This window comes from Callithrix jacchus, chromosome 4 (assembly GCF_049354715.1).
Source record: "Callithrix jacchus isolate 240 chromosome 4, calJac240_pri, whole genome shotgun sequence".
NCBI classification, from domain to species: Eukaryota; Metazoa; Chordata; class Mammalia; order Primates; family Cebidae; genus Callithrix; species Callithrix jacchus.
In genome coordinates, this window is record NC_133505.1 from 168,779,698 (window position 1) to 168,793,386 (window position 13,689).

Below are 13,689 nucleotides of genomic sequence, written 5' to 3' on the forward strand. Positions count from 1 at the left end.
AGAGCTTGTCCTGTGTCTACTGTTTCTCAAAATAATCAGCTCAAAATAATACTTATGCTAAAGTGGCATATTTTGGGGTGGCATATTCTGGTCTCCTACAGTTATATTTTGGGGTAGCGTATTCTGGTCTCTGACACACTCAAGGTGAAATTTTCCCTAGTTTGGTTTATAATGTTGGAGCATGAGTATCCCATAGTGGGGTTTGCGTTTCTCTGGAGGTGTCAATGTCAGAATGGTCTTACACATACTCCAGTTGAAACATCAGAATTGTTATGAGGCTTGGGTTTGATATTTATATTAATGTATCATTCTGGATCACACGGATACTGCAGGGGTTTAAATTTATCTCATTTTCCCCCATTTCTGACATTTATTTCTCTCTCTCCATTTTTCTTACCAGACCCCAGGCACCCAGCTCATGTGAGGCAGAGCCTCTTTCCCTTCCACCGCCATCTCAAGATCACAGAGCATCAGCTAATGCCTTACTTTCTGGGCTTATCTACTCCTCTATTTAAAGATGTTGTTTCTACATTTTCATTTGTCCTGGGAAATTATCCTTTTTTAAAAATTTTTTACAAGTTCATCTAAAATTTCAAAAACTTTCAAAAAATCCTTAATTTTTTTTAGTGATTCTAATAGGAGACATTTCTTATTATGTTAGGCTTCCATCTTGCAGGTCCCAGAAACTTCTGACATGGTGAAGGCCACACAAGCCCACAAGTGCCAGGACCTATTGTATGTGGGAGGAAAATCAATTTCTACCGGGTAAAGTCATTGTGATTATTTTGTGCCTTCTGTCAAACACAGTCAAAATTAATTGTATTACACCTTTGACTACTTAAATTAGAGAATAAAAGACTAAGGGAAACATATTAATATCTTCAAAATAACTTAATGATAACCATCTTTGCCAAAGAAAAGCATTTTTAAATGGGTGGTAGCACAGAAGAAGGAGTCCTTTCTTTTTTTTAAATTTTTAAATTTTTAATTTTTTAGGAGGAGTCCTTTCTTATTAAGGATGTTATCACCATTGGAATATGTGGCTTTAGAAACTACACATGGCTCAAATTAGCTCTAACATCCTTTCTACTTTTTAGAATTTTTCTACTTCATTAGAAATATATCTCTTATATTTAATCTCAATATGAAAACCTATTTCATAGTACTTATAATAAACGCATTCACAAAGTTTATATCAAAGTACTCCACTTATAGTGATATCTCCCTGTAGTGAATTACAGACTCCAACCCAAAACGTATCATAAACTAAAAACGCACCTGATGAGGCCATGCTCCACAGAGACTAGGCTAAACAAACCAAGTGCTTAATAATCTTCGAGCATTCCAATTACCTGCACTTCCAGCTGGTGGTGAGTCATCCCTGCTCTCAGTGTGCAGAATGACAGCCAGCCCCACGGAGTCTCCTGGGAGGACTGAGCTGCTGAGGTCCACCCGAGTTAAGCTCTGGGGCTCCCGCTCACAGCCCCCTGCCGCATTTCTGGGGTTGTCACCTCCAGTTGCATTGCTTTCTTGACCTTTCCTCCATGGTCTCTGCACAATGTGAACGATGCTTTGCTGATCCAGGTCACAGTTCTGTTTGAGAGCAAGGGAAAAATACAAGGAAATGGCAAACCTGAAATGCCACCCAGAGTTTACCTTGTCCTCAGTGTTAGAAGGAAAAGGAAAGTGACATGTAATTGACCAATTTATGTGCACATTTGGCCACAGTGCTTACATACTATACATAACAGACAAACAATACTGAACTGGGATTAGAAACAGAAATCTGGGAATATGTGAAACACAACAGAATGCTGAAGTCATATTCAAAAGGACATGTAACCTAGCAGGAAAAAAATATTACCATACTGGATCTATAAGCACAGTGAAAATGATCTTTTTTTTTCCACCACACCTCCCCACACACCCTGCGCCTAGACAGTCTTACTCTGTCGTCCAGGCTGGAGTGCAATGGCATGATCTCAGCTCACTGCAACCCCCACATCCCAGGTTCAAGCAATTCTCCTGCCTCAGCCTCCCAAGTAGCTGGGATTACAGATGTGTGCCACCACACCTGGCTAATAATAGTATTCTTAAATAATGAAACTGATTGACATCAGAAGTGATTTGTCCTTATAATTATCTAATTTAAATACTGGCATTCATCTGTCTTATAAAAATACAGAAAGTAAGTTATTATCAATTTGAGGGCATTTTTTCACAGCATTGGAAATGAATGTGTTTGAGTAGACTTCACACACAACCCTCCACAAGCACCAGCACACACATTGTTACACCGGAGGGGAAGCAGGGTGGGAGCACACTCCTGCCACCCAGGGTTCATTCCCTCTCTCTGCTGATTTAACCATGAAAATCAGCAAACAAATACAAAAAGGTTTTTTATCTATATATTGACACGTAGAAACAGAAGACTTTAACATGTTGTGGAATAAAAATTAAAAGTCATGTTATTTGCTAGGATAAGAACTAGGCTACCCTAAATGGAATTCTAGTTTATCTACTACATAGGACCAGCCACAGTGGCTCAGGCTTGTAATCCCAGAGTTTTGAGAGGCCAAGGTGGGTGGATCACCTGAGGTCAGGAGTTCCAGAAGAGCCTGGCTAACATGGCGAAAACCTGTCTCTACTAAAAATACAAAAATTAGCTGGGCATGATGGTGTGCACCTGTAGTCACCCACCTGCTTGTGAAGCTGAGGCAGAAGAATTGCTTGCACACACACACACACACACACACACACAATCTACTACATAGAAGCAGTTACTCATCTCTTGCTACCCTCTTAAGACAGAGCAAGGACCTTACTCTCTCAATAAATGGATGCCAGCTGGGCATGGTGGCTCATGCCTGTAATCCTGGCACTCTGGGAGGCTGAGGCTGGCAGATCACTTGAGGCCAGGAGTTTGTGACCAGCCAGGGCAACATGGTGAAACCCTGTCTCTACTAAAGATACAAAAACAAAAATTAGCTGGGTGGTAAATGCCTATAATTTCAGCTATTCAGGAGGCTGAAGCAAGAGAATTGCTTGAACCTCGGACCTGGAGGTTGCAGTGAGCTAAGATCATGCCACTGCACTGCAGCCTGGGCAACAGAGCCAGACTCCACCAAAAAAAAAAAAACAATTAAATTAAATTTAAATTAAAATAATAAATCAACGCCTTTCAAATGCCTCTTGCCATTCTCATTTTAGGAATGCTCAAAGAACACTCGAAATACCCTGGCTTGGCTGTGGTGAATACATTTTAAACAATCCTTCCGACTCCATGTTACCCACCCTGAGCTATGCAGGGCATTCTGTTCGGAGAACTTTGTAGTCTGAGACGCCTGGCATCTTTGTAACCAATTTTCTGAGAAACGGGGCCCACTGGCCCATACATTCTGTACCTGCAGCCGTGTAACTGCCTACCCCACATTCTGAGTGAAAAGCAACTTCAAATAGAATTTTGTTGTTGGGCATCCCTCTGCCCCCCAACCTGCTTCTTCTGCTTCTGTAATAGTCTGCTTACCACCCCCTGACCCTAAACTGATATAAAAATATTGACTGCCCTTTGTTCTGGGCCGAGAGGTCTGAGCTCTAGCTGACTCTTGGACGCCGGCACAAAAGTGGACTCTCAACAAACTCAGAGTGTGGTGTGTCTGTTTAAACTAGCTCAGGTATAACATTCGGAGGCCCCAGTGAGAAATTATATCATCACCAGGCAGGGACCGGGCTAGCTCTGGACCTCCCCAGACGAATGGTGAACTATAGGGCAGGTGCGCCCTGAGATGTTCCAGGGCCCCGTAAGTCAGTGTCTACGGAGAGGAATGGACTAACCACTGCCGGGCCCACAGAATTTGGCTCTGAGTCCATTGTCTCAGGTCCTGGGAATGTAAGTCAGATCTGACTCTGCTCTCTCTGGTTTCTGGAAGGGACAAGCCCTGATGGGGGCACCCCTTCATTAATCCTGTCCAAAATCCTGGGCGCTGGAGAACAGGACCACAGGTCACTAAATTTGTCTGGTTAATAACAACTGTATTAGCCTCTGAATAAGTGTATGTGTACATGTGTAGACTGAATGAGGAGGCCAAGGGACTGCCCTTGGATCTCCAATTTGTGGCTCTGTGGTGAACAACTACGGAGTCTGAGAGGACCCCAACCAGCGGTACTGTGGTGACCTCATATGGCTTAAGACAGTATCGGGTTCCACTCAAACCTGATCCTTGTCATGTGTTTATACCGACCTGCCATTGCTAAGGGGCACCTAAATTCCCACAAGGAAAGCGGCCAGGAGGGCATCTGAGTGGACCTCACGGGGCAACCCTTTCCCCATTTCTGTGTGACCTCTGTCTTGGTGTCGTATGTCTAGCCACTGATATTGTCCCAGGCAGCTGGGGAAAACCTTTTTCTCTACCATTGGTAGAGACCTCCTGCCCCCTGGAACGGCGGCTCTAGTCTGTTGTCTAGGATAGTCACCCAAAAATTGCCTGTACTGTTTCAAAACCATTGAGGGCTGTTATGGATTAGACTGTAAACCTCATCCCCTTATTGACTGGAAGTTCTGGCACCATAGAGACTGCCACGTGGACTGTCACTGTCCCTGGCCAAACGTCTGGCTGTCCCCCACTATAAATAGGTGGCGGATCCAAAACAGCCACCATGCTGACTTGCTGGCACACCTGTTCTGCCACCCAAACACTTTCCCCAGCCTTCTCAGGCCTGCTGAGTCATACGTAAGGTAAGCTTTCGCTCCTCTAAACTCCTTCCAAGCTCTTCCCAGTGAACTCTGGTTCCTGGTGGACCCAGAATCTAATACCAAATAACCCCCCAGACACTGTCCCCTGCCCCGTACCACTGAAATCCCTTGTTCTAAACAGGCACAGAGACCCCAGGACCTGGCCCTTATTGTTCTCCTCTCTCCCCTCACTGAGAAGGCAAAATTCGAACTTGAGGCTTTAGACAAGTGTAGACACCAGAGGTATCTGGGTTACAGACTCAGAGGAAGACAGCTGTCGGCCCGGTATTTCATCTGATTCTTCCATGGGGCAAACAGCTTTAGCCCTTACTCTTTTTGTTCTCCTTTTGGCTGTGATCCTTCTGACTTGTAGGTTCTCTCAACCATCCCCTCCTGGCCGAGAATATTTCTGCCTGCATTGGGTATAATTTTCCCTTGTAAGCCAAGATGGGAAATGCACCCTCCCGTTCCTGTCCTCAGCCACCTACTCCTTTACAATGTATGCTTAAAAACTTTTCCCTGGATTTCACGGGTGATCATGGAGTTCGCCTCTCCAAGGGCTGACTCTGCACCCTGTGTAAACTGCAATGGCCAAGTTTTAATGTGGAGGGGCCGGACACAGGGTCACTGGACACTGACATCATCAGGCTGTTTGGAGGGTAGTTTTAGGAAATCCAGGCCACCCTGACCAGTTCCTGTATATTGATCAGTGGTTACACATGGTTCTTAACCCATCACCGTGACTCCGATCCTGTATGGCTCAAGATCCTGCTTCTAAAATACTCCTTAACTGCACCACATGGCCGCCCCCCTCTTCAGCTTCAGCCCCTCCATTTCTGCCTCCATCCAAGGAGGACAAAGTTTTTCCTCTCCTTCCCCCACCTTACAACCCCCCAGCCCCAACAGGGTCGCCTACTATTACTTCTTTTGCTCCCCCTGCCGTGTCATTGCCTGTGGATTCCAGACTCCTGCCACCACACGGAGAGTAGTCCACCCCCATCCCCCTAAGGGAGGCACCGCCTCCGGCTGGTGGTGACCGATAAACCCCATTGTTGGTTTATGTCCCATTTTCCACCTCTGACTTTTATAATTGGAAAGCTCAGAGCCCACTGTTTTCTGAAAAAACCCAGGCTTTGACCTCTCTGGTGGAATCCATACTTCAGACTCATCGTCCTCCCTGGGACAACTATCAGCAAATCCTTCTCACCCTTTTTACTGTGGAGGAGAGAGACTATATCTGCAGAGAAGCGTGAAAGTGTTTGCTCTCCTCCACTGGTCAGCCTAAAGAGGAGGCCAGAGACCAGTTGGAGGAAGTCTTCCCTACCAACAGACCAAACTGGGAACCCAATTCCTCGGTGGGGAGGCATGCTTTGGACAACTTTCACTGCAATCTCTCATGGGTATTAAGGTAGCTGCACGGAAACCCATGAATTTATCCAAAACCATGGACGTGATCCGGGGAGCTGATGAGTCTCCTGGGGTATTCTTGGAACGTCTTCAAAAGGCCTATTGTATTTACACCCCATTCGATTCGGCTGTTCCTGAAAGTAGCTGTGCTTTAAATTTGGCTTTTGTGGCTCAGGCAGCCATAGACATCCAGAAGAAATTACAAAAATTAGAAGAATTCAGTGGCATGAACATCACACAACTTTTAGAAATAACCCATAAGGTGTTTGATGATAGAGAAAATGCTGCTGACAAAGTTTCCAAGGGACAGGCAAAAACTTCGGTGGCTGCTCTCCAGGAGACACGGGGGAGACCCCCTTCCCAACAAATCAACAAGAAAGACAAGGGCCATCATCAGCTGGGTCCCAAATCCCCCTGCAGCGAGATCAGTGTGCCTACCATAAACAAACGGGGCACTGAAAAAATGAACATCCCCAAAGATGAGAAACAGAATAAAAAGGAACTCCTGGCCATGGAGGAGCTAGGAGATTGACAGGGCTGGGGCTCATTTTCGCTTGGCCCCGAGGAGCCCATGGTCACCACCACAGTAGGGGGGTCACCCTGTAAAATTTTTAATTGATACTGGAGCAGACGCTCAATATTAAAAACACCTTCGGGCCAGGTCACCAATACAAAAGTAGCAGTTCAAGAACCCACAGGAACTATTTGCAAACACCCAGTCACGCAAACCCGAGAAGTAAACTTAGGCTACAAAAAAGTAACTCATTCCTTTTTGACAATCCCGGAGTGCCCATATCCCCTGATGGGAAGAGACCTACTTCATAAACTGCAAGCCTCCATCTCTTTCTCAACTCAAGGAACACACCTAACCTGAGAGAACCAGGACTCATCAACCACCCACCTCTCACTAACAACCCCATTCTCGGAGGAATATCTCCTGGTTCTAAGTTTCCCCAACCATGGCCTTGGAAAACAACTCCCTTATGTTGGAATTGCAGTTTCCCCATGTTTGGGCAGAATCAAACCCCCCAGGACTGGCAAAACTCCATCCCCCCATAACCGTAGAAATATTGACCATGGGCCATGCGCGGTGGCTCACGCCTGTAATCCCAGCACTTTGGGAGGCCGAGGCGGGTGGATCACGAGGTCAACAGATCGAGACCATCCCGGTCAACATGGTGAAACCCCGTCTCAACTAAAAATACAAAAAATTAGCTGGGCATGGTGGTGCGTGCCTGTAATCCCAACTACTCGGGAGGCTGAGGCAGGAGAATTGCCTGAACCCAGGAGGCAGAGGTTGCGGTGAGCCGAGATCGTGCCATTGCACTCCAGCCTGGGTAACAAGAGAAAAAAATAAAAAAAAAGAAATATTGACCATGGCTCCATCTGTACAAGTAAAATAGTACCCCATGAGCCAAAAAGCCAGGGAAGGCATGAGTCCGCACATACAGCAACTACTGCAGGCAAATATTTTAAGACCATGCAAATCGGCCTGGAATACTCTATTCCTGCCAGTAAAAAAGCCTGGCACCAATGACTATTGGCAGTCAAGGATTTACAGGAGGTCAACAAGCAGACATTCACCGTCCATCCGACTGTCCCAAACCCATACACCCTCCTCAGCCTACTCCCACCAAACCATACAGTATACACTGTCTGGGACTTGAAGGATGCTTTCTTGGCCATCCCTCTGGCCCCTAAAAGCCAGCCAATCTTTGCTTTTGAATGGACAGATCCAAACTCGGAGACACTACCCAGGTAACTTGGACCTGATTACCCCAGGAGTTCAAAAATTCTCCCACCCTTTTTGGAGATGCTCTCCAGCGGGAACTAATGCATTTTCAGGCCAGTCATCCAGACTGCACCTTGCTCCAGTATGTAGATGACCTACTGCTGGCCATGGAAATGGCCTACAACATATGAAAGGCTTGTTATGCCTCCTCCAAGGACTTGGATACCGAGTCTCAGCAAAAAAAAAAAAAAAAAAAAAAAAAGGCCCAAATCCGCCTCCAAAAGGCATCTTATTAAGGATATGAGCTCACCCAGTAAAGCAAGCACTTCCCAGTGCTCGTAAACTGGCTATCTGTCCTGCAGATCCCAACCCCCACCACAGAAAAACAGGTGCAGGAATTCCTGGGGGCCGCAGGATATTGCCGGCTCTGGATTCTGGGGTTCGCAGAAATTGCCAAGCCCCTCTCCACCGCAACCAGTGGGAGTGGGGAATTGGTCTGGAATGAAAGAGAGAAACAGGCTTTTCAGAACCTAAAAAAGGCTCTCACTGAAGCACCGGCTTTGGCAATCCCAGACGTGTCAAAATCTTTTCACCTGTTTGTCCATGAAAACAAGGGCATATCCAAGGGGGTCCTTACCCAGGCCCTGGGACCATGGCGACGGCCAGTTGTCTACCTATCAAAAAGATTGGACCAAGTGGCCTCAGGTTGGCCAAACTGCCTGCAGGCAGTGGTGGCTACGGCAAGCTTTGTCCGGGAAGCCGATAAGTTAACCCTGGGCCAAGAAATGGCCCTTACAACACCCTGTGTAGTGAAAATCCCACTCAGAAGTGCCTCAGAAAAATGGATGTCAAACTCACAGATCCTACAGTACCAGAGCCTGCTACTGGACCAGCCCAGGCTAACTTTCCATCCTGTGCGGTGCAGAAATCCAGCAACCTTGCTCCGGGACCCGGACCTCTCTGCTCCCATTCATGACTGCCAGGAACACTGGAGGTCACAGAGACTGGCAGGTTGGATTTGCAGGATACCCCTCTAAAGCAAGTGGATGCCACTTTGTTCACCAATGGAAGCAACTTCATCAAACGGGGGGGTGCAAGGCCGGCGCAGCTGTCACAACCGAGACCGATATTATTTGGGCTCAAGCACTACCGGTTGGCACCTCTGCACAGAAGGCTAACCTGATAGCCCTCACCCAGGCCCTTTGCTGGGCAAAAGACAAGTGGGTAAACATCAACACTGACAGCCGGTATGCCTTTCCTACGGTGAATGTACATGGGGCCATATACCAGGAAAGGGGACTACTTACTTCTGGCAGGAAAAATGATCAGAAGCAAAGAAGAAATTCCGGCTCTGCTCGAGACTGTGTGGCTTCCCCGTCAGGTCACTGTGATCCATTACAAAGGACACCAGAAAGACAAAATGAGCATCGCCCAGGGAAATCAGAAAGCAGACTCTGCAGCCCGAAAAGCAGTCATACTCCCTGTCACCCCACAGATTGTGTTGCCAGTCATATTCCACCCGCAGCCAGACCTGCCTGACTGTCTCACATATTCTCCAGAGGAAGAAGGACAAGCATCGGATCTCTAGGCCAACAAAACCCAAAATGGATGGTGGATCCTCCTGGGCTCAAGAATCTTCCTGCCTGAGCCTCTAGGGGGAGCCCTAGTGGGCCAACTTCATTCCACCACGCACCTAGAAGGAACCAAGTTGGCACAACTTCTATGGGACCATTTCAAAATCCCCCGCCTCCAGGACTTAACCGCACAGGCAGCTAACAGTGCATGTATCTCCTGGTAACAGGAGACACTTTTTCTGGGTGGACTGAGGCGTTTGTCACTCGAAATGAAACTGCCTCCACAGTAATAAAACCTTATTAAATGAAATCATTCCCCGGCACAGGCTGCCAACTGCATTGGGTCAGATAACGGTCCGGCCTTTGCCGCGTCTGCCACTCAGGCGGTCAGTAGGGCACCAAGTGTCAAATGGAAACTACATTGAGCCTACAGGCCCCAGAGCTCTGGACAGGTTGAACGCATGAACCGAACTTTAAAGGACACACTTACTAAACTTGTTCTAGAGACCGGTGGACGTTGGACAAACCTCCTTCCCCTCACGCTCCTTAGAACCAGATGCTCCCCTTATAGGGCAGGATTCATGCCGTATAAAATTGTGTTTGGCCGAGCACCAAAGCTAAGGGATGTCCATTTGGCAGAAATCTCTTGTGCTAACCTGTTATAGTACTTACAGTCTCTCCAACAGGTACAAGACTTTATCCAGCCACTTGTGCAAGACGCACACCCAACCCCTGCTCCTAACCCACCATCGTCTGACCATCCCTTCCACCCAGGAGACCTCGTACATGTCAAAAAGTTCCAGAAAGGGGGTCCAAAGTGGCTCCCGCTGGAGGTCATGGCACTCGCGAAGGCGAGGTCATCAGTTCAAGGCTAACCTGAGCAACCTCATAAGCTCAAACTGATTGGCAAAAAAAAAAAAAAAAGTTCCAGAAAGAAGGAACTTTTTTTCCCCTTCGTGGAAGGGACCTTACACCGTGATCGTGACAATCCACATCGCCTTAAAGGTTAATGGGATTCCAGCCTGGACCCACTGCTCCCCTGCAAAGCCTGCCACCAAGACTCAACAAGCAACATGGGTCCCTGAGCCAGGACCCACTCCTTTAAGCCTGTGCTTAAAAAGAGTGAAGACCCCTGAGTAACCCTCACTCTGTTTTTTCTTCTCCCTCTTTGCTATTCCAGTCACCACGCATCAACTCTGGGCCCCCGATGGACACATCTATTCCTTCCTCATTACTGCTTTCCAAACAGGACAAGTGGTTAGTAGCACTACTTGGAAGGGGACGCTGTGCCACCCAGAGTTAATCCTCCAAGTTGACCTGTATGCCCTAGTCTCGGAGGCTAGCCCTCGTGTCAGCACCCCATGATGGGGGTCGACTCGGGGTGCCTTTCCCGGGATGTGAAAGATCTGTCAACGCAAAAAAGGAACTTCAGTCAATTACCTTTTATCTGTTTTCAGGAAACCCCTCAGATGTAAACTGCCGGCAAGCAGATGAATGTTTTTGCCCCTGTTGGTCCTGTGTAACTCTAGCCGCCTATGGGGGCGGGGGAACTGCAAAATCTTCAACCCTCTCCTTAGCCCATGCTACCCATCCTAACACATGTTCAATGAAATCCTGTAACCTCCTGAACCTAAGTATCCACAATCACCCTGCCTTCTACTAGACCACGGGAATGACCTGGGGACTCAGACTAGATGCAACCGGACAAGATCCAGGAAATCTGTTTGTAATCCAAAGGAAAGTTCTTACGTACTGGATACCGCCAAACCCGATTGGGCCCATAGCGGACTTAGGAGACCCTATGTTCCAGCCCCATCCTCAGTTAGATTTCAACCAGCCTGCCCCAGTGGTCTCCGGGCTCGGGCCTAAGCCTCATTTGGCCCCGAGCTTGATAAACATCCTTAGGGACATACATAAGCTTCTAAATACCACCCGGCCTGAGTTGGCACAGGACTGTTGGTCATGCCTAAAGGCAAAACCTCCCTACTATACAGGAGTGGGAGTAGAAAAATGTATCGCACTTGCAATAAGCCTTCCCGCGCACTCACTCTGGATGATATTGTGGAAAATGCTTCCTGCCTAATCAGTTCTAAATAGAACTTGTCTGCCTCTCTGTTTCCAACCACATGTAATAAATCTTTACTCACTGTTGGGAATTCCTCATTGTCCTATAGAGCTCCCAACAGCACTCGGTTGGGCTGCACCTCCGGTCGTGCCCGCTGCATAAACAGAACAGCTCCAGAAGCAAGGCCTAAACTGTGCATCTTACTCCATGTACTTCCCCAAGGAAATGCGTACAGCGGACCAGAAGGACAACCCCTCCTCGCCGGGCCAGGACTGTACCCCAGGTTCAGGCGCGCAGCCCCACTGCTGTGGTGCCCCTCTTGGCAGGGCTTGGTGGAGCAGGCTCCACTGCCCTGGGAACTGCAGCTCGAATTCGAGGAGAAACTGGACTGGTGTCAATCTCCCAGCAGACTGACTCTGATCTAGAGGAAATTCAGTCTGCCATAGACATGTTAGATGCCCATTTAGACTTTCTGGCTAAGGTGGTCCTTCAAAACTGCCGGGACTGAAATTTATGACCCAAGGGGGACTGTGTACTGCCTTAGGGGAACACTCTTGTTTCTATGCCAACAAGTCCAGAAAGTCAGGGAAAACACAGACAAACGCCAACAGTGAGAAGATAACACTCCCTGGTATCAGGGATTGTCTAATTGGAAGCCTGGGCTCACCACCCTAATCACTGGGCTGGCAGGCCCCCTACTTCTCCTTCTTTTAGGTCTAACTTTTGGACCATGTACACTAAATTGGCTCCCAAAATTCATCAAACAGCGTATAGCCTCCATCAGCCTCGTGTGTCTCAGAACCCACCATCACCCCTTGAATCCCACTGAGAAATCCATGATTTGATTCTCCCAAAACACCGGTGGGGAATGAAATGCCCTGGCTCGGCTGTGGTGAATACATTTTAAACAATCCTGCCAACTCCATTTTACCCACCCTGAGCTATGCAGGGCATTCTGTTCTGAGAACTTTGTCGTCTGAGACGCCTGGGATCTTTGTAACCAATTTTCTGAGAAACGGGGCCCACTGGCCCATACATCCTGTACCTGCAGCTGTGTAACTGCCTACCCCACATTCTGAGTGAAAAACAACTTCAAATAGAATTTTGTTGTTAGGCACCACCCCCCCAACCTGCTTCTTCTGCTTCTGTATAATCTGCCTACTGCCCCTGACCCTAAACTGTTATAAAAATGTTGACCGCCCTTTGTTCTGGGCCGAGAGGTTTGAGCTCTAGCTGACTCTCCGACACTGGCACAAAAGTGGACTCTCAACAAACTCAGAGCGTGGTGCTTCTGTTTAAACTCGCTTGGGTATACCACACTCATGTGAAATGCATCCATAACTAACAGCAATAAATGACCCCCTCCCTTGCTGCTTTCTCAAGCTCTTCCATGGCCCTCACCATCAATGTACCCCGAACAGTGGTGCCCAGCACTCACCAGCACCCCAAACCCTGCATACAACGGCTGGAATCTGCCTCCTCCACCCAGGAGGGCACCAGGACACCCTTCATCCTGAAATCCTATTCCAACCTCCTCGCTACTCTCACACCCTGGGCCTCAGTCTCATCCACAGGCCCTGTGGCCCTCCCCATCCCCATTCTCAGGGCTCCCAGCCTCTCCCCGGGACTGCTCCCACTCAGCGGTGGTCACTGTTCATCATTCTCTGACCTGAAGTCCTCCCCTGCCTGACTTCGGTCAAAGGAGAAACCATTCCCCACATCACCCACTTCGAGCCTTCCCCTCCCACCTAAAAATCTCATTATACTCCTATGTTTTGTAATAGGCTGCAAGAGAATCAGTATCTTGGATTCCTCCTACCTGCTCTTTGACGTTGGCAAAGCACCAAGAGTTAGTCATTCTTTTTCAGAAATATGCTTCGCGTCTTCAGTTTCTTTATATATCCATAGTCACCTCCCCGTTTTAGGCCTCTCTCACTATAATAGCTCTGTAATTACTCCCTTTACATCTGGTTGTTCCATACTCCAGTCCAATATGTGAAAATGTCTCGGTATTACTTGTAAAATAGACTGTAGCATCTCACTGTCTTCTTCAAGTATCTTTGTACTTTTTTCCTTTCTCGATCATGATGTAAACTTGATTTTTTATCTTCCTCACCCATTCTATATTACACATGTGGCAGATTATTCTTCAGAATTATGCACGCCCCTGTATTAGTGC

At 47.6% G+C, this 13,689-nt stretch overlaps 1 protein-coding gene across 7 annotated transcripts in view; it reads right to left on the minus strand.

The window, feature by feature from the left end:
• The window catches only part of PRKN (parkin RBR E3 ubiquitin protein ligase), a 1,467,397-nt gene that overhangs the window by 979,728 nt on the left and 473,980 nt on the right, over positions 1-13,689 (minus strand). For all 7 annotated transcript variants that reach the window (XM_008995347.6, XM_035297759.3, XM_078370429.1 and 4 more), the window contains one exon: positions 1,353-1,593. In XM_008995347.6, the coding sequence (XP_008993595.3) occupies positions 1,353-1,593 (241 nt within the window). The remainder of the gene's footprint in view (positions 1-1,352; positions 1,594-13,689) is intronic.